The sequence below is a fragment of the Lepidochelys olivacea genome, assembly GCF_965140295.1.
Source record: "Lepidochelys olivacea isolate rLepOli2 genome assembly, chromosome: 11".
Taxonomy (NCBI): Eukaryota; Metazoa; Chordata; order Testudines; family Cheloniidae; genus Lepidochelys; species Lepidochelys olivacea.
In genome coordinates, this window is record NC_140421.1 from 67,434,158 (window position 1) to 67,461,385 (window position 27,228).

Here is a 27,228-nt window from a genome sequence, read left to right on the forward strand (position 1 = left end):
ACAGCGTACTTTTTGTGCCTATAACAACAGGTATGTGGTACTTTCTCTTCCAGTAGCAGCTGGAAATTGATCACTGGAGACAGACAGACACACACAGAGTCTGCTGAACGTTATATAAATAACGGTGAGCTTTTAATACTTTAACTTTTTAAAAACAACAAGGTTTGTCTTTGAAAACCACACTGGAAAATAATCTTTCACAGGTAACTCAAACCAGAGAGTTCTGAAGCAAAGGCAAACAACTGAGAGTTAATAAAGCCCTATCTGTTAGACGCAGCATCCTGTGAGCTGATCTCGGGTCGCTAGCACTGCCATTCTACAAACCGCTGGAAAAAAGTGGTCATGGGTAAAACCCAAAATCTTCCTATTTCGCTGAAAAGCCACATGTCATTTGCATCTGTTTGAGCGAATCATTGCAGAACCACCACCTATCAATATAGCTGCTTCCATGTCACAAGTCTTCCAGAGGGAGAAAGGTGATGTTTCAAGAATGACAAGCCTGCTGGTGCAGGAGACAAATTGGTAGCGGTGAGGGTGAGATGATGATGATGATTGTTTCAATGTCTTTAGTTCAAGAGCCTCTTTACATCAGAGCTGGCAGACAGGGAGATAGCTCACTGCTACTCTCTGGCTTCCCACACCTGGGAAAGGGGAACGTTTCAGGTTAATGAGGAAGTTCTCTTAACTGAGGGAGAAAAAGGGAGAGACTTACATTTGATGGAGTAGGCAGAAGTCTAAAAAGATCAGGTAAGATTCAATAGACAGCAAAGGTCACTAGCATGAATGAGCCCTGAATAGAAACCTACAAAAGACAGTAGGTAGGACCAATTGTTCTTCCTTGACAGGCCTTTTCCCACGAGTACCAAAACTCTGTGTGTTTTGCTGTAAAACAGTAAACTCAAGCTGTTCAACAATCAAGTCACACACAAAAGCTCTCCTCTTATTGGCTGCAAAAGCTGGATACAAATGGGCAAATCTACCATGATAGGGGCCTAAAGTAATTTTAGAATAAGTAGGCACTTGAGAACTTATGTTCAGCTTCAATATATCCAGTTTCTTCTCATCACCATTTCTTCTTTTACTTCACTCAAAATTCCACCCTGAAAACACTGAACTACATAAATAATTTTAGTCATGTGAGTATTCAAATTCATATAACCCAAGCTAAGCACCTGCTTAAACATTTGCAAGATCAAGGCCTTAAAGACGTTTTCTCTCTGTGCCTTGCCAGATGGCTTAACTATGCCTTGAGATTACCAAATCCTAGAAGGAAAGTTGTGTGAAGCACAAAAGCAATGAAATGCCTAACGTTCCCTTGAAAAACTGAAAAGGCTTGTACAACCTCACTGTTGAATGTCTATGCAATGCTCTTCTACATGATGGATTCCCTAGAGGAATAGGAGGACGTTGACACTTCTAGCCATCTCAAGTCAGTAGCAGGGTCACCATGACATGGGGCCTTTTATGGAGGCAGTTGGAGAAATCTGGGGTGAAGTTTAGAGCCAGTTGAGTAATATCACTGAAATAAAAGGGTCCACATGTTTGTGAAGATGTCCCATTTTTTGACCAGCTGGAAAAAAAAATTGAAATTAAAACAAAAAAAAGGTTCTCACTATTTTCATGAAAATTTTGACCTGTTTTTCAACCAGCTCTAGTGAAAATACAGGACTATTCCCATAGGACAGCCCAGAAATGAAAAACAAAGATGGAAACTTAATCACAACACCACTTCATACTTCTGGGCCTAAGCAAAAGCTCACTGAAGTCAAGGGGAGTCTTTCGACTGATTTCAGTAGACTTTGGATAAGGCCCATATAGTTAATACTTGCCCGACCTCATCCTCTCCCCCCCAAAACTATTTTGGAAATATCAAAACCAGACTAGCCCAGTGACTTAGTGGTTATAATCTAAGCTTCCACATGAGAAATGCATGTTAGTCAGTCAGTCACTCTCTCTCTCACACACACACACACACACCCAATTCCTTTACTTTAGGATGATACTGGTTTCCAGATCTCTAGGCAGGTGATGACTCTCAGTGGAGGTTCTGAAGGACAGTTGCACACCTAGGGAAATTCAGAGAGAAGACGGGAATTTGGGGGAGGGGGGTGGATGATGTATTAGACTTCCTTATTTAGATCTTTGTGAGGTTATGTGGAGAAATGATACTGAGTGAAGTTGAGGATTTGGAAGAGGAAATCTGGAAAGAATACTTAGCACTTATACAATACTTCATCTCCAAAGTTCTTTACAAACAATGTATTGATTGTCACCACTCTCATTTTAACAATGAGGAAACAGAGGAAGAGAGGTGAGCGAATCGTCCAAGACCAGAGAAGGAGCGGACGTAAGAGCAATGATTAGAATTCAGAAGTTTCTAGCTCTCAGTCCTGTGCTCAAAGCACCAGACCATTTCTGCCTCTTAAACAGGAAAACCAAATCCTGTCATTTATCATTTCTCCAATAGAGCCAAGGACATTGAAACAGAACTTCAGGAAAAAAGAAAGGCATACATAGTATCAAGCCTTCAGTGTGCATTTATAATGCTGTGCAGAAACTGCATTTCAGGATGAAATGATTATTGATTTCTTAATGGATTACTGCTGCACAAATTTACACTCCCCCCCAAAAAACATCAATCTTAGGATAATAATTATAAACGTATCACAGTGCGTAGAGCATTGTGATGGAGTAGAAACATATCGCTATCTGCCGGGAAATGGCCAGTTTTCTATATCTTCTGCTCTGACCACATTACAAGGAGCTACTTAAAAATAAATGCTAGTAGAAGGCATAGTTCATAACAGGCCCAATACATACCTTCTGTCAACTTCATTAGACGGACCCTTTTTTGAAAGCTCATTAAAGTAAATAAATCTGCTGTCCTTAAGATAATGACCCACACATAAATGACAAGTTGATTGGGATGAGAGTAATTTATTATGTATTTATTGTGTGTATTGCAGTAGTACCTAGGAGACCTAGTCATGGAGCTGTACAAACATACATTTTACCAACTTAACAACAAAGGTCTTATAACAAAGGGGTTTTTTTTTTGGTCCACAGAACAATTTTGTTAAAAGCAGAACTGCATGGGGTGTTTGGCACGTCGCAAAGCACTTAGGACCAGATTTAAAGCCCACTGAAGTCAGGGGAAAGTCTCCCATTGACTTCTATGGACTTTGGATCTAGCCTCCAAACCATCTGAACTTTATATAAAGTAAAAATGGACCTGAATTTTTTTTGTTTTTTTTTACAGTAGATTGACCAACCCCTTGAGCTTTGGGAAGGGTCAGATCAGGATCTACACTTTGAATCCGTCCTCAACACCTGATCTGGGCTATCCACGATAAGCAACAGGTGTCAGCAGCAGATGCAGCCCATGGTTTTACTACAAACATTCTATAGCTACGTATCCCATGGGGCATCAGTTCCCAGTGTTTCAATTGGTGGTTCTCTTAGCCCGGTGGTGCCTCTCTCCTCTCCAGGAACTACAAGCATTAGACCAGGACAAAACATGACCAGCACCATTACAGAAGGCATGGGTTCAAACCTACACAGAAGAAAATTTTTGGAAATGCTGCTCAACACCTAGCTGCCCTGTATACATTTGCAGTTAAATCCTGTCCAACATCACTTCAGCTACACCCAATGCGGATACCAACTGTACGCAATAAGTAATATTTGCAGTGTAACTCAGGCTTTAGACAGGCTCAGAACAAACTCTTCAGAAAAGTTCGAATGTGAGTTTTGCTACTCCCTCTCTCCTGTAGACAAAGTTTCGCTGTATCAAAGTTCACAGAAAGTACGCTGTGCAATGTAATGGTCAGATATTTCCTCCATCGAGTGTTACCACTGCATATGATTTCCCTGCACGTTAAGGGCCTGATCCAAAGACTCCCATTGACTTTAATGGGCTTGGAGGAAATGTACAGTCCCAAGTTACTGATAAAGATGCTACCCAGCCACACAGAATGTCATCAGCATCCAACAACTATTCCTGTTGAAGAAATATATAAAGAAGTGTCAACGATTTAATTTGGTCAGATGACTTTCACCCAGAAAGGCAATTAGGCACAAATGCAATAAAAAATAACAACTTCTCAAATACTGTAAGCTACTTAGTATATATATATATATATATATATATATATATATATATATATATATATATATATATATATATTAAAAAAAACCCCAAAGAAAGTGTCTTTATAAAGTACCATAACTGATGGAGTACAGAAAATATAACCAAATAACATGCCTGATCTGCAGCTCTTTCAATTGACTTCACTTAGCGGTGGCTGCAAAGTGAGGTTTGGAAAAATATGGATGTAAATTGAGGAAAGTTGGGGGTGGGGGGAGATCTTCAGAGCTGCAGTTGGACAAGAGATGATATCCAAGAATCAAAACCAAAACCTCAACACACATGCACGCATTAATATTCAAAAGACCTCTCAGCTTCAAGTCAGCCAACATGTATCTTACTCAGTAGTTCTTAATGCAATCTTGTTTACAATTGGAGATGTATTATGTCTCAGCTCCACCTATTCATATAGTTCACAGCAAACTGTCAGGCATAAAATGACAAAATGGTTATTGTCAGGGATCCCCTTCAGCATAAGAATTAATTTGACCTATTTTATTACTAAATTATTACTCCTACACAAATTTGCTACCGTAGATATCTATCAGTGCTGACATTTGCATTCCAGTGAGGTGCTCTCAGATGCATATTTTCGTTTCTTCAATCTCAAAAGTGTATTGAACAGATTTGATGTAAACAGCCTGCTGCCAAGCTAGTTAAATTCTTTAAACTTTATACATATAATTATATTGGGGTTTTTAATAGAATTCAGTGGGCGTTTCAGATCAAGAAACAACCCATGTTATGAGTCAAAGCAAAATTAGCCTTAATTTCGACGGGACCCACAAATCTTTGTACTAAAACTTACACTGCTGGGGCAGTGTGTATTGATTGCCACCACACAACGAGCTAAGTGGATACAGTATAGCGGTTCTGATTAAGTGGGTGTTTAAGTCTCTCAAAAGTCAATGGGAGTTAAGTACATGTTTAAGTGCTTTGCTAAATCAGGACCAGAATGGGCTATATTTTCAAAACTTGGGGCCTAAATTGAACACGTACTAGTATATGTTTAGGCTTGGCAGAATTTGATTTTTTTATGGATATATATATATATCATTTCTATGGATAATATCAATGTTTATTTTTAGGAGTACTTGTGGCACCTTAGAGACTAACCAATTTATTTGAGCATAAGCTTTCATGAGCTACAGCTCACTTCATTGGATGCATACTGTGGAAAGTGTAGAAGATCTTTTTATACACACAAAGCACGAAAAAATACCTCCCCCCACCCCACTCTCCTGCTGGTAATAGCTTATCTAAAGTGACCACTCTCCTTACAATGTGTATGATAATCAAGGTGGGCCATTTCCAGCACAAATCCAGGGTTTAACAAGAACGTCTGGGGGGGTGGAGGGGTAGGAAAAAACAAGGGGAAATAGGTTACCTTGCATAATGACTTAGCCACTCCCAGTCTCTATTCAAGCCTAAATTAATTGTATCCAATTTGTGAATGAATTCCAATTCAACAGTTTCTCGCTGGAGTCTGGATTTGAAGTTTTTTTGTTGTAATATCGCAACTTTCATAAACCAGTCAGAGAACACTTCGATCTCTCTGGTCACGCGATTACAGACATGAAAGTTGCGATATTACAACAAAAAAACTTCAAATCCAGACTCCAGAGAGAAACTGTGAATTGGAATTCATTTGCAAATTGGATACAATTAACTTAGGCTTGAATAGAGACTGGGAGTGGCTAAGTCGTTATGCAAAGTAACCTATTTCCCCTTGTTTTTTCCAACCCCTAACCCCCTCCCCCCCCGACGTTCTTGTTAAACCCTGGATTTTTGCTGGAAATGGCCCACCTTGATTATCATACACATTGTAAGGAGAGTGGTCACTTTAGATAATCTATTACCAGCAGGAGAGTGGGTTTGTGTGGGGGGGGAGGGTGAGAAAACCTGGATTTGTGCTGGAAATGGCCCAACTTGATTATCATACACGTAAGGAGAGTGATCACTTTAGATAAGCTATTACCAGCAGAAGAGTGGGGTGGGGGGAGGTATTTTTTCATGCTTTGTGTGTATAAAAGATCTTCTACACTTTCCACAGTATGCATCTGATGAAGTGAGCTGTAGCTCACGAAAGCTTATGCTCAAAAAAATTGGTTAGTCTCTAAGGTGCCACAAGTACTCCTTTTCTTTTTGCGAATACAGACTAACACGGCTGTTACTCTGAAACCTGTTTATTTTTAAGCATTTTGGGAAATCAGACAATTATTTACTGACAGGAGAAACTGAAATTCAAAAATTTAAAGCTTTGCAACCATTCAAACATAAATTGTTAATGTCACATGTCAAAATATATAAAGCAAATATCCCTAAAATCAAACTATAAGTTTCAAGTAAGAATTTTTCTTACTCTGCCTATCTGTAAATCATCATCATCAATGGAAATATTCTCTCATCAGTTTCTGTACATACAGTGAAATCAATATTTATCAACATTTACCAACACAAATCTAATCCTTCCTATCTTATATACATTACACATATATAATACACACACAAATAAGTCATTAGGGATGGAACACAGCTGTTTAGCATACACAAGTGCTTGCTTTGTGCAGAAGCCTTCAGAAACAAATTCTATCATTCTGTGATAGGCACCACAATACATAGCACACCATGGAGTTACCTGTAGTTGAAGGAGCAGTTAAAAACAATTAATATTTGTCCAAACCCTAAAATGCATTCAGATCCAACACCAGAACTGTGTCAATTTGACATTTTGACAACATATGAGTGCTCAAACTATCATCAAAATGCTCGTTTTAAAACTCTGTATTTTCCAAAAAATGAATCTCAGATTTTATAGTTTGCACTCTACCTTATGTTGATTAGCTACATAAGTCATCCAGTCAGGAAAAGGACATAAGAACATACATACTGGGTCAGACCAAAGGTCCACCTAGCCCAGTATCCTGTCTTCCAATAGTGGCCAATGCCAGGTTCCCCAGAGGGGATGAACAGAACAGGTAATTATCAAGTGATCCATCCCGAGTCGCCCATTCCCAGCTTCTGGCAAACAGAGGCAAGGGACACTGTCCCTGCCCATCCTGGCTAATAGCCATTGATTGACCTATCCTCCATGAATTTGTCTAGTTCTCTTTTGAACCCTGTTATGGTCCTGGCCTTCACAACATCCTCTGACAAAGAGATCCACTGGTTGACTGTGCATTGTGTGAAAAAAAATATTTCTTTTCATTTGTTTTAAACCTGCTGCCTATTAATTTCATTTGGAGACCCCTAGTTTTTGTGTTATGAGAAGTAGTAGGTAATAGTTCCTTATTTACTTTCTCCACACTGGTCATGATTTTATAGACCTCTATCGTATCCCTCCTTAGTTGCCTCTTTTCCAAGCTGAAAAGTCCCAGTCTTATTAATTTCTCCTCATATGGAAGCTGTTCCATACCCCTAACCATTTTTTTCTTGCCCTTTTCTGAACCTTTGCCATAGGCATACTATGGATTTATACAGAGGCAATATGATATTTTCTCTCTTATTATCTATCCCTTTCCTAATGATTCCCAACAATCTGTTCACTTTTTGACCGCCACTGCACGAGTGGATGTTTTCAGAGAACTATCCACAATGACACCAAAATCTCTCTCGAGTGGTAACAGCTAATTTAGACCCCATCATTTTATATGTATAGTTGGGATTAAGCATTCCAATGTGCATTACTTTGCATTTATCAACACTGAATTTCATCTGCCATTTTGTTGCCCAATCACCCAGTTTTGTGAGATCCTTTTGAAGCTCTTTGCAGTCTGCTTTGGACTTAACGAGGTTGAGTAGTTTTGTATCATCTTCAATTTTTGCCACCTCACTGTTTACCCCTTTTTGCAGATCATTTATGAATACATTGAAGTATGTTGAATAGTACAGATCTCTGAGGGACAATATTATTTTCTTCTCTATTCTGAAAAATGACCATTTAATCCTACCCTTTGTTTCCTATTTTCTAACCAGTTGCTAATCCTTGAGAGGACCTTCCCTTTTATCCCATGACTGCTTACTTTGCTTAAGAGCCTTTGGTGAGGGAGCTTGTCAAAAGTTTTCAGAAATTCTAAGTGCACTATATCCACTGGATCCCCCTTATCCACATGTCTGTTGACCCCCTCAAAGAATTCTAGTAAGATTGCTGAGGTATGATTTCCCTTTACAAAAACCATGTTGACTCTTCCCCAACAAATTATGTTCATCTACGTGTCTGACAATTCTGTTCTTTAGGATAAACCAATTTGCCTGGTACTGAAGTCAGGCTTACTGGCCTGTAATTGCCGGGATCACTTCTAGAGCCTGTTTTAAAAATTGGCGTCACATTAGCTAACCTCCGGTCATTTGGTACAGAAGTGGATTTAAATGATGAGTGACAAACTACAGTTAGTAGTTCTGCAATTTCACATTTGAGTGCTTTCAGAACCCTTGGCTGAGTAGTACCATTTGATCCTGGTGACTTATTGCTGTTTTATTTATCAATTTGTTCCAAAACCTCCTCTAATGACACCTCAGTCTGGGACACTTCCTCAGATTTGTCAACTAAAAAGAATGGCTCAGGTTTAGGAATCTCCCTCACGTCCTCAGCCATGAAGACCAAAGCAAAGAATTCATTCAGTTTCTCTGCAATGGCTTTATCGTCTTTGAGTGCTCCTTTAGCATCTCGATCGTCCAGTGGCCTTCCTGTTTTTTAGCAGGCTTCCTGCTTCTGATGTACTTAAAAAACTTTTTTTTTGCTCTTAATTTTGCATCTTTGGCTAGTTGTTCTTCAAATTCTTTTTTGGCCTTCCTAATTATAATTTTTACACTTCACTTGCCAGAGTTTATTCTCCTTTCTATTTTCCTCACTAGGATTTAACTTCCACTTTTTAAAGGATGTCTTTTAACCTCTCACTGCTTCTTTTACTTTGTTGTTTAGCCATAGTGGCACTTTTTTAGTTCTGTTCCTATGTTTTTCAATTTGGTGTATACATTTAAGTTGAGGCTTTATTATGGTGTAAGAAAACAACTTCACATAGATTTGCAAAACTAAATAACTGAGCACAGATTGTAGATTTTAACAATGAATTTCTTATAATCTGCAGACCAAGAATTAGTCAGAGAAGAAATTTATGAATAATTTCAAACTAATTCCATTAAAAATTACCAGAGTTGCCACCTTGCTATTTTATTGCTATTATCATTTCATTTGATATTTTTCTTAAAGCTCCAGATTCTTGAGTCCAATAAGAACAAGAAATCTCAGATTTCATTTTAAAATAAAGTATTTTTTCTCTCTCCCCTCTTTGCAAAGAAAATTTTGGAAACATGACCTTAGTGTACCCTAATGGCTCAGAAACCAGAAAGTGAATAAACAGAACCCCAAAATATATTAATTTTTAAAATCTCATGATTTTTAAGCCCATCATGATTTGATGCCTCATTCATGATTTTTGAGTACTTGGGATTGGCCCAATATTGACTTACACAATCTATTCACGAAAGTACTTGGGTTCTCGAAATAGGGACGTCACCAAAAAGATGGTTTCTTTTCAGTGAACAAGGAAAAACCAAGAGGAGTTCATGTAAGGAAATCAAACTTATTTCTATGCTGAATGTCCTCTTACAACCTGGTTAGTTAGAACATTCAGCGTAATAATTGGAGTTTAACTCCGTGTTTTCCATTTTGCAATTCACCTTTCAGACAAGCAGTGACTGCTTATGAACCACGGAGTTTACTGTAAAGTATGACAATAAAAGCTATACCACACCTTATATTTGCTTCTTTGTTTATTGTTCAAATAAGTTTCTTAAAAGAAACTCAACTTAAACTATATAGGACCTCTAGCAGGGTAGGTCAATTTATGAGCTAAAAAAATAATGGACAGTGCTGCTTACAATTTGACCCAAGTGAGGTGAAAAGAAAGCTAGGAGGTCATATGTGCAAGAGAACGGGAACAAAGGAGGATTTGACAACTGTAGATGTCAAAATATATTGCCCATTGACATTTTGATATAAAACTATTTTTTTTAAATCCCTGGTATCTGCCAGGTCTTAACAATTCCTTTGTTATTGAAATTCCAGATAGTACACAGGGAAGAGTGAGTGCAAATTATTCTACAGTAAATAATCCTTATGGCAGATCAAATGTGGTGAAACAGCATGGAATATTACTGGTTCTGCCTTTTTCATTATTATTATTATTATGAAAGTCACCATTCAGTTTTGACGGCCCCATATTCCCATAACTCAGAACTTACCAGTGTTATGACATATTGCCACTGGAGTAGTGTCCCTTGGCACAACCTCAAACACAAGTAGTGGCTTTTGGGGTAGTACTTCCAGATGCTTTCAGCTTTGGCCTTGCTCCTCTCAATTTCAATGGGAGCACAATTAGGACAATGCTGAGTGGTTTTGGGGAAAGAAAAAAAAGGCCTGGCCTACAGCTAATTAAGGAGTCAACAAACACACAAAGCTTCGCATTTCATTTCAGAACACTTCGCTCCAACAGTGGCTTTTGAATCTCCATTTTTAAATTAAATGCACAGTCGTTACAAAATTACTGCTACAATTATTCTCCTCACCTATAAGCTTTATTTGCAATTCATTTTAGTTAATTAGTTGTGGTTTTGTTGGAGAGGTAATAGAAGAGAATTAATAATTGCCTCATCCACACACAATTGTTTTTCACAGCATGCGCACATGTTGACAAAAAAAAGTTTTGGAACTCCAGCCAATAACAAACAGAAGATTTTCACTACCTGAAAGGGTAGTGAAAGGGTTACAAAATTGTATATAGTGGATTAAACGGTTTATATTATACATTATAATTTATAAACATATTATAATTATAATTTCACCTCCAACTTGCTAGGAAATTTCATCCCTTTCTCATGCATGAGGACCTGGCTGCGGATTTATCACCTCCAGGCTGGATCACTGTAACTCACTGTATCTAAAGAATGGGAAGATGTTGCACAGGCTCCTGCTGGCACAGAACACAGTTGCCTACCTTCTCTCATCACTCATGTGAGCACATCAGGTTTATGCTCAAATCCTAATTTTCAAAACCATTAATGATCACACCCCAGCTACATCAAAACCCAAATTTTGATCTGTGAACCACCATGACAACTGTGCTCCTCTGGGACAACACAGATCACAAAGCCCAGGAAAAACCATGAGAGAGTTGGGAACAAAGTATTCTCTTACAAGGGGAGCCAACTATGGAACAGTTGTCCAGAGGAGATTAGACTAATCCCAAAACTGAACATCTTTAGAAAACACTGCCAAGCCTTCCTCTTTGAAGAAAGCCCTTCCACCATAAGTGACACTCACAATTCTAGCACTCCTTGTGTTCCCAAACTTCTCCAAACTCTGTAAAGCAAGCAAACAAAACCCCACACCCTCCCCAAGCAGAGTTCTGACCCCATAAAGGGAGAAGAGCCAGAGACTCCATGAAATCCTCTAGGGATTTTGCTATTGCTGATTTTACATGGAAGGTACTCAGAACTATGGCGATGGCATACACAAAACTGTAAGATAACTATCTGGATGGTGTTTTATTTTCTAATTCGTATTATTTTGGCACTATTATTTCTGTAGGCAATACAGCTGCAGCCATACCAATGGTCTTGGGGTCCTGTTGTTTCCTACAGAGGAAGCAGGGTATGTTGGGCTTGGCCAACACTTAGTTGGGAGATTTATAAAGGAATGCCTACATTTTACAGGAAGTGGGGCTGATCATTCAGAAGCGATACACACCCATGTGAGTCAGCACTACTGAACTAATAATGCTCCAGCCTGGTGTTAGGAAAGCACTTCGAAACTGGAGGTGCTATCTTTTGGCGGGGACGTAAGATCAGCGCTCTCCGTCTGTGATCACTAGTGATCCTCGGATAATTACAATCTGCCTATCCTTTGTACTTTTAATTAGAGACAATTATGATCAATTTCTTGCCTCAGATATTGTAGGACATTGCTCTGTGCTGTTAAATAGCTGTTCTGTTTCACTCCAGAAGTGGCTGCATTTGACCGGCAGGTACAGTGATCTCTATATAAAATTTGTTAAGCATGGTGGTCTAGAATACATGTAAGAGTATTTATGGATTATTTCTTTCAATCCTTTTGTTTTGGTTTTGTATTAGCATACATATTTATATTTATTAATTACAGCAAAAAATCTCACTATCATCTATTAATTTTTTATACGTAAGAGCGATTAGTCAAAAGCTATATTTAAATAACCATGATACCAGACTCATACAAATGACAACTTTAAAGTGTGAGGAATAAACTCAAACAAGTTTTACCACATTTTTATATAATTATAGTATGTAAGTGAACACAACTCACGTTATGACAATTGGCTGAATCATCTTCGACGCCATAACCCTACCATAAAAGCTGTTTTGCATAACTGTCTTTTAACCAGACTGCAAATGTTTAAAAATACAATCACTAAAACTTGGTCTTTAATATTATATACATAAAAGAATTGGGTAGTGCTGGTAGCCCCACTTATAATGAAGATTGCCTGACACTTCTCATTATCAGATGCTTTTTTTAGTTGCTTATGCCTTTGCCAAACTTTAACCCTTTGAGTTTCCCAGGCGATCTTAATTCTGCCATTTCCTAGCTTTGGCGTGCTTGACTTTGCAACCTGGACATTCTTTCAACGTAGTTTTGTGTGTGTGATATTTAAACATGTAGCTCTGAGGTTTTGCATAGGGGTTTTGTAGAAATGAAAAATAAATAAATTCTTGTGTGACTGACCAAGTATAAATGAAAGAAAAGCTCTGAACAACATTACATACATTTCTCAGAAGTCTGTCATGTCCACAAGCCACTTAACGCCCCCAGACGCATGGCTGTAACAATGTTCTCATATCCCCGTCATGTCTAAGTTAGCCTCAAAGCTTAAGATATGCGAGGGTACATTGCATTTTTATTTAGATATATAAATCAACGAATGATAAAGTCCACTAGGAACCTAGCCATGCAAATTTAATTTATCTGGGTAGCATACAAATACTATAGTGTTGGGTGTTACATGCTCTGGTTTCTCTTCAAAGCAGTGTGGCCAAGTAGACAGAGCACTGGGCTGAACTCAGGAGAACTATTCCATTTCCAGTTCTGCCCCACTTGCCTGCTGGGTTCTAGTCCAGTACCTTTCTGGGTGACCTTGGGCAAGTCATTTCAGCTCTGTGCCTCAGTTTCCCCACATGACCCACGCAGAGATGCACTGACCTCAGGGGTGCTTGTGGGCATGCTGGGATCTGCCCACACAGAACACGTCAGGATTTGGTCCTAACTTTGAGAATTTAAACCATACAACTATTACACAAATATACATACAGGGCTTGCTTACACACGAAAGTTGACACCCTAGCTTAATCGGAGTTAATTTAAGGTCTAATAGCTATGCCTGAATAATTCCATGTGTGGTTGCTCTTATTCCACAATAAGAGTGTCTTGTTCCTGTTTAACTGTCAAAGTGGATTCCAGAATAAGAGCTATTCCAGAATAATTCCATGTGTAGACAAGTTCCTCCTCCAGCCCCCCAGCCCCCAACAGAGTTCCCAGAAAAGACTCCTTGTTATCAAAATACTGCATGTATGAATTATACATTGCAGGACATATCCAAGAAAAAGTAGCAATAAGCAGTAAGAAAAATGAAAATGTAGAATTGATAACTAGCATTCCTTACTGATTTGTTTGGTGGCATCATAAGAACATGACTAAATACACAGATTGATGCAGGACTGAAATAAACTATAATATGAGTTTCACATACAATCATGAGATGAATTTCAGAGGAAAAAACCGCCAAACTATCCTAATCTTCTCTCTGCAACTTCTTCCTCCTAGTTATCAAATAACTGCTACACTAATTACTTCAATCTTATGTAACTTTCCCTGGAAATTTCTGAACCATCCAAGAGAATAACCACGTTTCATGTAAACAGGTTTGCTGTAATATAGTCATACAAAAAGAGTGGTAAATTCTTTCAACTTCAAAGAAGGGAATTCAAAGGCTACCATCAGGTTACTAATCTGTCAGCCTTTGGACAGATGCTGGTGTATAATTCATGCTACCAGAATTTCAAGGCTGCATGAACTCCCACAAACTGGCCATAAAACAAGAAAAGAGACATGTAGGCCATATCCCCTCTCTACTCTGGACACCACAGACAGCCCTCCATGGGATCAAGGATCTAAACTCATTAAATCAAATAGGAGCCATGAAAATGGTTACCATGGCCTTCAGCACAGAGGGTGGATTCCTGGGGTAGAAGTGGTATCAATGTACTTTCAATGGAGTTATATTTCCTGGAAGCTGAACAGAGAGATCACAGCGCCCATGTGGATGCCCAGGACATATGGATTCCGAGGAAGAAACCTATTTTGTCCAAGTGGACGGGGTTGGAACGGAGAAAAAAGGTACATTCCACCCCACAAAATGTTTACGTTTAGTAGAGTGTATTTTTTAATTTTAAAAAACAACATCTCCTCCATAACAATTTTCCTAAATCATCCATTAGCTGGAGATAAACTGTGCACCAGGACAATCCCTGCTTGGGAGAAAAGATACACTCCTGAATTTAAAAAGTTACTGGGCCAGATGTTCACTGGTACAAGTCAAGTAAGGATCTTGCCCACAGAGTTTTCATGGAATCGTGTCATTAGAGGGCATATTTGCAATCCCTGTAGAGTGACCAGGGTCCATGATCCTCTAAAGCACTGGCTGTCTTGAGAAGCCAGCAGATCTCAAGTCCTCTGCACAAAAAGGATAGCCAACTAAAAGGGCTCTTGCCCTCTGTGCTACTTCCTAGCCCATCCCACTACATCCTTGTGTGGTGCCACTTAGGAAACCTTTTTCCACTGTCCCCAGAGTCATACCACACACCCCTCTGGTAATGGGATATAAGGTGCAGGGTCAGGTTTCAGTGATGTTAGCATCAACATCCGTGGAAAATTCTTCAGCATTTTCCACAGGCAAGCAGGAGATGCTACTGCATAGAGTAGCAGGGCACCTTCTACTTCCTATTACACATCACTATGCCTCCCCCCATGTAAAACAGAGCCAAAAATATGCACAACGCATGCAGAAATCTCTGTGCATGCTCCTGTGGACAATGTCGTCACTTAAGTACCACTCTCCCTTTTATTTTACTACTTCCTGGTATCTGCACGCATTTCATCCCCTCCAAACCTATAAGCAGAGCGAGCAATTTGGCATGATAAAGAGCTACGCATATTTACCAAATTGCTAAGAGCAACAGAAGATAACTTGTTTGGCAAATTTAGTTTCAAAGAGAGATAACTACATCTGTGCATCAGAGGGAAGACCTGGGCTTCTATAGAGCTTAAGAACTATGGGAACTACAGAATGCTAATTACTGGAAAAGGCAGATCTAGGTATGAAACAGACCAAATTCACTGCTATCGGGGTTCAGTTCTGTGGCATCCAAATGGGATCAAGCGCATAATGGAATTTAAAAAAACAAACAAACAAACAAACAAGAAGGGTGGGGAAAGTGAAATGCAGTTTAAAAAAAAAAAAGTGCTAAATTTCCATAAGATTTTTGAAATGCCCTTTAAAAATGCACCCAACTGTGCACACCAAGATAGAAAATGAACCAAAAACTTTTAAAGAATTTTTTTTAAAATCTATTTTACCGTGTACGCCGTCATTACAATGTATTTGTGTTACAGAGGCATCAGTACAGATCTGGGCACCGTGGTGCTGGGCACTGAAAATAAGGGCTTGTGTACATAGAAAAGTTGTACCAATGTAACTACACCGGTATAGTTAAAGTGATACAACCTCTCGAGAGTGGAGACAGTTATCAGTATAAAGATACTTTATAACCAGTATATCTATTCCTGTGTGGGATGGGAAAGAAGATAGCCTGGTATAAGGCACCTTTATATCAGTATAACTACATCCACACTCATGGTGGTATGTACTCATAAAAAAGATTAGAAATAATTATGCTAGGACAGTATCTGTGTGTACACCAAGCCTAAGACACACAACATGAGGCAGAGGCTGTCTCCGGAACAGTTTATATTCTTCACAATTCAGTACAAGGAAAAGCAGTGACACAGAGACACGAAGTGACTTGCCTACACACTGATCACTGGGAGAGCAGAGAACAAAACTAGGTCTCCAGACTCCCAGATCCACCAACCCACACAGCCTCTCAGTGAGTTGTGATAGCATTTGGGGATTCTACTTCTGTTCAAAAACCTCATGGGTAGGGCCATAGAGAGACTGATTTTCAGCTTCCAAACTGATGGTGGTAGAGGGAAACCTTCTCTGCCCCAGTGAAAGAGAAACAACATGGAGCATGCACAGCATAAGAGGCCAGCATGGATGGCACATAAGCATGGCATCCAAGTGGCACATAAGCATGGCACCTTGCCGGAACAGAAGGGAATGGGGAAAGTATTTCGGCATGTTTTCCTAAGACACCAGTTCTATGGTTACAGTTGAGTTGGACCAGACCGGGTAGTTCCATATTGGGAAAAAAAACCACCCTGATCCTACTAGCTACCCTATACCGTGTTTCTTTTAATGGTATGGAATAACCTAGCCAATTAAACCACTCCCTGAGCCTCCACACACTAAAACCATGTAAGGTGAGAGGAAGTAGGAGGCAGTAGAGCCCTTCTTTCCCCCCCTTAATTAAAAGCATTGGGGGCTCCCCTGCTCTCCTTGGCTTATATAAGCGCCCTGCCCTCAAAGTTCCCCTTCCTCCTTAGCTGGAAGAGACAGAGAGAGAGAGAGAGAGCGCAGCTCCCTCTACTGTTTCAATCTGTTTTAACCACTGCACCGAAAGCGATGGCCAACGCAGAGAACTCCAGTCCTGCGTCTATAAGGCCCAATCCTGCAAGATGCTCAGCACAGAACTTTCCATTGACTTATGGAAGTAGAGGGAGCTCAGCACCTCTCGCAGGATTAGGAAGCCGGCGCTTGATCCAGTCCCCATTCAAGTCCATGGAAAGGCTCCTATTTACTCCAGTGGGAGCTGGGTCTTGCCCCAAGTTTGTCTCTGGGAAAAATGAAATGCTGCCTACTGAATTTCTATTAATCCAGTTTTGAGAAACACCAGACAACTACTATATTCCACAGAAATTGAGGGGTTTTCCTCTCATGACTGTCTGACAAGAAACCAGAATGAAGTATTAAAACCTGCTGACTACAGCTCTCAAGAACTTTGAGTGCTGTAACAGGGTGTGTGCTGGAGAGCTAACTGAAGATGACAGTCAAAGGACGTTACAGAAGCTCCAGAAGGAGGGCGTGTCTGGTAACAAAGCTGGGGTAGGTGACTTCTCAAAAGAGTCCACTGGCGTGAATAAAATAGTATTTAAACAAGATTAGCTGATAATTCCACTCCACCCTCACTATAACACTCACCAAAAGGGAGGAATGCTTTTACTGCCAAGTATGTAATACGGTAGGGAGTGATACTGGGAAAGAGTATACATAGGTGAAGCTAGGTTCACCTGCCTGCTAGTTACAGACCACACTCGCTCAGGATAGTTCAGGGTGTGACTAAGGTCCGCTCTACACAGTACAGTATGACCATTTTGATTAGGAGTGTGATTTTTTTTTTTTAAACAAAATAGTTTTTACCAGTACAACCTCTACTATGGATTAAGTTACACCAGTATAAAGATGCCTTATACCATTATAGCTTATTTGCCTTCTTATAGAAGCACTTTCATACCAGGATAACCGTGTCCAGACAGGGGGGCAAGGTTTTCGACAACTTTAACTATCAGTACTAAAGCAGTACAACTTTTGTTTGTAGACAAAGCCTAGCTTTATGTCTAAAGCATGAGCTTTCCCCCCCCTCTAACCGCACCAACATTCAACTGGTTCACCTAAAATTTCTCGTCAGTTTGCCTAAAATTTCACGTCTGTTTTTCTGCCAGGGAGAATATTTCTTGAGAAGTTTGAGGTTAATTGGATGAGGGATCTGGGTGGTGCAAATGTTTTTAAAAATGAGGATGGTTAATTTTTTTCCAAAATGTCTTTAAAACAACAACAAAACCAAAACCTTCCTCTCTCTAAAATCAGCTTTGCCTAGAAACTTCATTGGCCGACATCCTGTGAAACCAGAACTACTGCTTTATGTTGTTCAGCATTGGCCATCCTGTAGAACTTAATGGCTGTGCGCATTACCTACAAAAGACTAAATAAATAAAAGTTCCAAGGTTGTATCATGATGAAATCAAAGCTGATTTAATTTCAGGAAGTTTCATTGCAAAAGATAGGATCCATGGATGTGTTTATTTATTCAAACAATTGTGAGTGGGAAGTGAAGTTGATACACCTACAGTAAATGCAACATTTTGCTCAGGGAAAATGACTGAGGTGACACAAGCGTTGTACTAAAATTTCCAGTTCAGAAGGAAAATTAAAGCTACCAAGCAAGATTTTGAGCTTTAAGGTTACAAAAAAGGGACACAACTGATGGTGCAAAATAGTCTTCTTTGATTGGTTGGACTATAATATAGGTTATTTTAGAATAATGTCTTATCTGAGTTCTCTATAACAGAGTCTAACTTAACACTCTTTTTAAATTCTTTTCACTTGGTACAATCATCCCAAAAGCTTTCTAGTCAGCTACTGTTATTATTTCCCAAAGCCAAGGACTCTCCTAGAGTCATTATGTTCAGCAACTGACTCAGGCAACCGTAATTATTTTCTTATCAAATTACTTCTTATTCTTTAATACGTTTCCTGCATTGTTATACGAACATTTTTTAAAGTGCATTCACTTTCAAATAGCAAAATTGTTGGATTTTAGTACTTATTCTTGTTCTTACTCTGTCTATTTTAAGGCGTATTTTAATCTAGACCTGGAAATAAGAAAGCCATCTGTAACACCCATTGTAGCACCATTTAACTCTCTAATTTAAGTGGAACTTTCCTCTGCCATGGTCAGATGCCAATAGCTGCCATTATTAATTTTCCATACAGTATCAGACAATGGATTTAGCGAAATATCCTTCATGTTACACAGAGTGGTCGTCAAGTCAGCTAAACAAACAACTGAGCCCTTGTATTACAGTGGACTTTTTCTGAGTCCATTGTAACCTGGAAAAAAAGTGTTTCCTCTCAGGCAAATTCTATAGCAAGAATGTAGTGTGGGAAAACATCGGAACTGTTTTGTTTCTTTTAAAAATTGCTGTATTTGTCTGCTTCATCTGCTTTTACATTAGTACGCTGGTCCCTCTCCTGAGAATCTTGTTCAGTTTTGACAAGTCCCTGCCCATTTTATTTCCAATTCAAAGTTTGCCGAAGTCAACGGAAAGACTTCCACTGACTTAAATGGGCTTTGGATTAGGGCTTTTGGTCCCTGTTCTACAATGAACTTTGGACGGGTGGTATTGAGGTCGGACAGTGGGGCTCTGTCAAGCACCGGCATCCATCCACACCAAGTTCATGCATGATCAGAGCACTTGTGAGAGTTTACCCAAGTAAAGACTGAGTAGCCAGTGAACTAGGACTTCCAGATTTGGGCCAATGTAAACACGTAGTTCAGTGTAAGCATGCTACTGGATACAGTATTTCTTGAACTGGAGATGGAGGGAAACAGTCTGCTGATCAACTGGCGACTTACAATTTAGTTACAATAAGTTACTTAGAATTATTTGAGTATTTGCCAATATCTACCTAGTACTTTGCTAAAGGGAGATGCATATTGTAAGGTATACGTAACATCATTAGTTAGCTATGACAGGCAATCTACTCTGATTTATCTTTTAGCATCACCTCATTTGGAAGAATAGTGGGTCTCTGCCCCATCTATAACCTATGCATGTAACTTTGATATTGTAAAGTGATACTATGTTAAGGAAGCAATAGACTCTCTTCAACATGAGCCAAAATATTTAACCTGCAACCTTTTGGAACAGAAGCTGACAACATCAGTGGCCTGGCCAAAAGTCTTACTAACATGGAATTGCCACAGGCTAATAAATATGAAGAACTCTTCACCAAGCATTTTACTACTGTTGAGTGAGAAGTGCTTAATTGTTTCAGAAGTCTTGCACTCTCCTGTCTGCTCTATGCACTCTTTACTGTACATAAAATATCCAAGAAGATTGCCTTGTCATGCCTTGCCTTTAATCTCCGTTTAAACTGGACATAGCTGAAATAAGAGCTGTGGCTCAAAATGATCCAATCAAACACAGGACTGAGGACCTAATCCTGACCTTCACCCCTCGGACCCAGAGAAACTAATGCAGGTTCCACTTCTTTGGGGGATCAGTGGGTAAGTCTGGGAGTGAAAGATTTGGGGGCGCAATCCACCTCCCACTGAAGGCAACAGCCCCAATACAGCACTGCCCAGTACAGTTGTGTCGCCACTTACACCAGTGCAAAAGTAGTGCAAAGCACTACCAAATCAGAATTACACACACTTTGTACCAAGATAAACAGGCAGGCCAGCAGTGTACCAAGGTCTTTCCAGTGACTTCTACTCAGACCCAAGGTCTGTGCACACAGAGTACCCATCCTCCTTCCCTCCCTACTATGAAGCCCACCTTCATGGGATCTGCTTGCATCCCAGCAGCAGGAATTTTGAGAGGCAAGAAAATCCACAACTTAGCAGTTTCCAATAGCCATCCTCCTCCCTGCAGAGGGAAAACGTAGAGGCCCACGGGCTACTAAAGCGCTCTGGCTGTGGAACATATGGTGGACCCCAATGCACAGCCTTGTTATTTGGCCTGTATCCACTGGGTTGAAGACTTGGCCCTACGTGTAAGTTAACCAATCCAACTGCAACAAAAGCCTGACAGCCTCTAATCAACATCTTTGATTTTTTTGACATGGGATAAAGCTCCTCGCTCGAAAACATTTGATGTTTGATCAGAAGAAAATGTAGTTTTGTAATGAAAAGAAGAAGAATTCTATATGAAAAAAGGGGGTCATATTCCAAGGTTCCAATCACACAGGCAAAAGCCCTGCATACAAAATCAAATTTTGCCTGCCTCCAGAACACTGGATAGAGCCCTACATTTGTCCACACCAACATATCTTTAAAACAGGCCAACAATAGTGGAAGTTACTGACGCACATGCAAGAATAAATATTCAGGAATTTTCACCAACACCAGTAGCCATGTGCATATGCTGAACTCGAAACATGCATGTTGCAGGCATGAATGAGATTAAACAAGAAGAATCATTGCAAATCGTTACACAGTGAAATTAGATGCTAAAATATTTTCACATGATCTCAGCAGACAGCTTTACTCCTTAATTAGACCCTGTTTTTTAGTCTATATGACAACGAAAAAAACCCACTGGTTTAAATCTTATCTCTGATGAAGCCTTCCCATTAATAAAAATGTAAACAAAGAGAGTAGTAAAACGTTGATAAGATCATTAAAAAAAAAATCAGAATCCCAATGCAGCAGGATTGGAATTGTCTAAAGCTGCTCAATTAGGACAGGGTGTCACATAAAGTTCAGCCCAGAGTGTTAGCAATCACATTCTCCAGCAACATGTATATAATTGGAGATCTTCATAAGAACCCTCAGGTTTAAAGGCTCATAAAATCTGTATTTTACTCGTAATTTGCAGGAGACAAAGAGAAATTGTTAAGGACAAGTAACATTTTCCTCCCAGTGAAAAAGGCTTTGAAGATAATACTCTTATGATTACAAACAAACTAATTCTTAATGCCTTATTTTTCTTCCAGAATATTTGGAGAAATGTATAACTTTTTTTTTTTATTGTATATATTCACACACACAAGAGGAAGAGAGAGAGAAAAAAATGAGTATCACAAAAGTATATTGGAAACTATACATTTTAAATTACTTTTGAATACAAATAATAAAGCACTTTGTGATAAGTATCTTGATAAAACATTGTAATCAACCGTGAGACAATCTATGTTCTTCAGATAAAAGTATGTATAGGCTCCAAAATATAGCTGAAAGGTGTTATTTCATTTAAGGGTGAAAAAAAATCCATCATCAAAAATATTAAGTACACCTGACTCTCAGTGTTAGACTCACAGATCCCTCTGCACTTTCTCAGTTTCTCTTTTGCCATTCTAAAACAAAACCCTTTCAATTTGTTAAAGACTCCACTGGTGAGAGCATTCCATAAATTACCAATTTATACTGGCCATTTTCTGAAATGTTCAAAGCAAAGCTAAGGTAACGAACAGGATGCTGAAGTTTCCATTCAGAACAGTAAAATATATCCTGCCATCAAGCCCGCATAGTGTAACTTTAGATTTTGCTTGAGTCAAGCCTTTTGGAAATAAAAGCTTGTTGGCTTTCTAGATAAAGCCATTTCAGACTGCTTTTTGGAATCCTGCTAAAAAGCTGTTTGGATCTCAAAACCTGTCAAAGCAAAACAAAGACTAGTAAAACCTAGCATTTCCTACCTGGTACAGGTAAGGACCAGCTCTCAAAGGCCACCTTGGGATACTTCAGACTAGTAATCAGACTCATGTTTAGAAGAGACACTAACATGAACAAAACCAAATCTGTCCCGTCCTTTTCTTCTTTTGTTAGCAAAATCTACGGCAGTGGCTTGGTCGAGTGAACAAGATGAAGACCCCACAGACTAAACTAGTCCAAATATGCTGCTAGAGAGAAATACACAAAAAGAAGGCTTACTGCTTGTCATGTGACTCGGTGAGATATGCTGCCCATTGGGTGTGCTTGAAGTGAGGTCAATAGCCATGTTGGAGTGCTCCCTTTCGGGCGAAAGCTCATTGTCACCTGTTTTCACAAAATAAAACACTTAGGTTTCTGTCCCATGGCTCCATAAAATTATTCAATTATACAGCATTCAGACTTGCTAACTTCTTTTCTACCCACCCGCCTTCCAATTTTAATAGATTCCTCCACGGTCAACTAAAATTGGCTTCCTAGTGACCACAAACATGAATTATTATTTTTGAGAATCAAAAAGTATCCTCCAATCCCCACAGATTATAAAAAGTACACGTGAAAATCTTGCTCTGGCTGTTTTGCATGAACAGAACTTAGAATTACTTGCCCATTTCTACATACTTTGGTGCTAACAGACTAGAGACTGAACTGGAGCAGAGTGGAGTATCATTCTTCTGTAAGGACCTTCCACTCCAATTTTGATTCATGGTTTTCATGTAGCTGGCCATTAAGCTATAATAGTTCAACAAAGTAAAGTATTTTCCCTTAATGGACAAGAAGGGAGCAATGTATAGTACTAAAAAGCCTCACAGTAAAAAAATGATTTAGTTTCTGTCCTGTTTCTCATTTATGTTTTATATAAAATAAACATTGCTCTCTTATGAAAATATTTAAGCAAATATTTAAGCTTATAAGATAGTGTTTTGTTTTTTTTAAATAACCACTCAAGTTTAGTGTTAAATGGTATCTCTCCACTGTTCTCTTACAATATGGAGTTTAATAACAGCACAAATGAAAGTTAAGAGTTTCGGGGGTGGGGGGGTAACACTTTCTACAGAGATATTGTGAAAAGGAAAGCAAAGGAGACTTCACAAGTAAACCAACAAAGTTAAATAAAAGTACTTACATGTTATATATCCATCAGTAGCCTCTGCTTCCATAGTCAAAGTGCAGTGCTACAAGGCAAAAGAATACAGCCTCAAAGATGCCTGCAAGTATCAGCCATTAAATGCTTCCACTTATTTAAAGCCATTAGTAGTTGCCTCTTTTGCTACTGCCGCTGCAACCAGCACCTAAGAAACATGCAAATGAAGTGGTGCACCGTGCACTGGTAAGTTTTTGAACTCTTTTGGCAAATGATCTAAAACTGCTGCAGACGGGGGTAGAAAAGGTAAGTCTGCATCTTGATGAGCTATGTTGAGACTATAATTTAATTTTTAATTACAGTTCCACCTGCTTTCATGATTTTTTTTTTTTTGGAGGATCCAGTTGGACCAGGTATGTTTTCACTGGGATTTTAATGCTTTATCAATTATCAGTTCTCACAGCCACAGCAGGCTTCTAAGATGTTGATACTACAAAAATTGCCCCTTCCATACTTATTCCATGATGGCTATCATGTTCTGACTAAAATAAAACCCTTCAGTGTCCATATTCCTTTCAGAGTTATTACAGCCTTTTGTCTTCAATTGGCCATCGAACACCCTCACTCACACACCCAGACACCTGTGTATGCACCTGTTCATTGTAACCATACCTATCATACTATGGGCTGCATGTCATATTTAATATTTCTAGACCATGCATTTTGCGGTGTGTGCCGATCTCAAAGTTTCTGGAAGCACTTTGCTGACATAGAACAAGCTATTACTTTCCAGAAACTCAAGTAACTGTATTGGATGACACCCCCAAGCTTTCATTTGATTAAAAGGGAGGGGGGGAAGGAATCAATAATCGTAACTATATTATTTTAAGTGGAAAAGTTAAGAAACTGACATGATCAGAGGAGAATTTTATTTCCTCTCTCCATCTACGGCCCCTTTTTTGCCTTTAGTTTCAAAACTCTCACTGCACCAAGCAGCTAAATTATTCACATGAGCCATTTCTGTATTGATCGCCAAGTATATTTAGCCCTGGCTCCTGGAATTTCTCCATTACTTACTGGAAAACAGGCAGCTTCACTTCTTGTCTCCAAAACCACTTCCCTCTCCCCTACCCCACGGCCCCTAAAAAAAACAACTTTCCTCTGTGTTCCTCTCTGGTATAAGGCAGATCAAATTCCCAAGGCACTCAGTACACATAACACATACATTTCAAACTGAAGAGCTGCCATCAAACTCTTTCCATTACTGATTTGTACACGATTGTAACAACTTTTAGAGACCACTTTAAAAAAAAAAAACAGACAAGCAGCTCCCTCAAGCCCTTTTAATGTTACCTTATCTTTCCCCTAGTACAGGTAGATGAGGGGGAGGGGGGAGGAGAACACGTCAGAAGCAACAGGGAAAGGAGATCATCCTAGCCAATGAAATGGAAGGAAAGAAAGGAAAGGACGGGAAGGGTGGAGGGGGAAGGAATGAAATATACATAAAAGAAAATGTTCTTTGATTCTTTGAAATAAAGAAAAAAAGAGAGTTTGATCACAATGTCCAGCTGTAATGGCAAATCCCCAGCTGCTAACCCCCTCCTACCCACCACCAATGGAGGGATAGTTATGATCGTATTGAAGATATAGCGAGATGGGAAAAGTTAACAAAAATAAATTAAAATCCCCTCTCCCCCGCCCCGTCTGTCCCCTGAAACTTACAAGTAGAACATTCAGAGCGAACGGATCGGTGGGGAAACTGAACAGAAACAAAAAAAAATGAGCGAGGACTCCCTCCCTTGGGATGGTCTTGTTGAGAAACTCACTCAGGAATGGCACATACTTTCAGGAAAGATGAAGAACAAAAAGAGAGAGGGAGGGAGGGAGAAGGGGAGAGAGGTCAGCCAGTGCTACAGCAATGCGATTAACCAGGAGAGAGAAAAACTTGATCCACCGGTTCCTTAAGAATCGACAAGAAAACTGGAGGAGAGGAAGAAAGGGGGGACTTGGAGAAGGGGGGGGGGAGGAACAGAGAAGTTAAAAAAAAAAACCACCCACACAGAGCAATAAACCTAGGCCAACTTCACAGGATTGTTTTTGGCCCCTGGCAAAATGAAGAGATCTTAATTTCATCTCTGTCAATCCCCGCCCAGAGCACAACCTGTCAAAGTAATTTAAGTCCTGCCTCATTCAATATCGTGTCTGTCATGCCAGGAATAATACCGAAAATAACACTAAAAAGGGATGTAGAGCACTTTCTCCCAGGTAGCTGCAGCTAGAATAGGAAGCTGCTGCAAACTGCAATTCAAACCCTTGTTGTCAGTTTCCAGAGCGGAGAACTGATTAATCGATTCACAGCCCAGAAACGAGCATTTTAATTGTGAAAAAAAAAAAGAAAAAAAAAAGAAAAAAGCAGCACCCCAAAAGGCTTTGCCGGTCCTACCCCGTAGAGCCAGTCACTATGCTAACCCTACAGCAAATCATATTAATCTCCCCCCTCCTCCGACCACACGTATGCAGACCGGCTGATTAGTGTTAATTCGTATTATTGTTGTTCCTGGGTAACAGCAACAAGTCATTTGATCGCATCACAGCGCGAGGGATGCCCCACCGTTAGACTTTACTTTGAGACAGCCCCCCCCCCCCCCAGCCCTTGGCAAAAGCAGAGACGTTCACACACACACAGAGAGAGAGAGAGAGAGATTTCTGTGAGCCATCATCACACAAATAACCCCCCCCCCCCGCCGCCGCCCCTGGAAACCAAAATGCCAAGCGAAGATTTACCTCAGCAGCGCAGGCAGTACCTCACTTCCATCACCCTTGTGTGTGGTGTTTTTATTCGTGTCTCCTCGCCCTGGCGCTCTCTGCGCGCCTAGTGCTTGCGCGTTGGGGCGCCGCAGCGGGCTGCGGGAAGCGCAAGCGGCGGGTCTGTCGCTAAAGGTAATCCTGCTTGGACTTCCTCCATCTTCAGAGCGCAGGGCCGGCCCGGGACAGCTGGTCAAACCCCGAGAAACCGATCCGGCAGAGACACCCTCGCGCGCGCGCCCTCCCCCCTCCTCCCCTCCCCCGCCGCCCTCAGAGCGCATCTCGCCCAGGCGGCCTCTCTCAGAGGCCCCCCCCCCTGCGCCGGGGAGGCCGCCGGGAGTGCGCCTCCGCGCCGGCTGGGCTGCTCAGCGCGCTCGGCAATCGATTACAGGGCGAAGCGCTGCTCCGGCGGCTCGCCGGCGCGCGCCCTCCCGGCGAAGGAGCGGGAAGGCCGGGGGGGGGGGGGGGCTTCACCGCGCCAGAGGGCCCCCCCCCCACCCCGGATGGCCGGCGGGCAGAGCCCTTCCGCTCCCTCTGCGGCGAGAGCCAGAGGCAGGAGCGGAGCCGCCGCCCGGGGCGACCTCCCTGTGCTGCTCTCGGATTCATGATTCAGCAGTTCTGTTTCTGAACTTTCTTTCTCAAGACTCTGCCCCTGTGCCATCACAGGCGCAGCAGCAGGAATGAGAATCATAGAATATCAGGGTTGGAAGGGACCTCAGGAGGTCATCTCGTCCAACCCCCTGCTCAAAGCAGGGCCCATCCCCAATTTTTG

At 40.4% G+C, this 27,228-nt stretch overlaps 1 protein-coding gene across 1 annotated transcript in view; it reads right to left on the reverse strand.

The window, feature by feature from the left end:
- Nucleotides 1–26,614, reverse strand: part of IKZF2 (IKAROS family zinc finger 2) — a 137,068-nt gene extending 110,454 nt beyond the window's left edge. Inside the window, exons 1-3 of the mRNA XM_084642840.1 lie at nucleotides 26,436–26,614; nucleotides 23,694–23,742; nucleotides 22,790–22,894 (exon numbers count right to left, since the gene is read on the reverse strand). Of these exons, the coding sequence (XP_084498966.1) occupies nucleotides 22,790–22,894; nucleotides 23,694–23,727 (139 nt within the window). The 5' untranslated portion in view covers nucleotides 23,728–23,742; nucleotides 26,436–26,614. The remainder of the gene's footprint in view (nucleotides 1–22,789; nucleotides 22,895–23,693; nucleotides 23,743–26,435) is intronic.
- Between the last annotated feature and the right edge of the window lie 614 nt (nucleotides 26,615–27,228).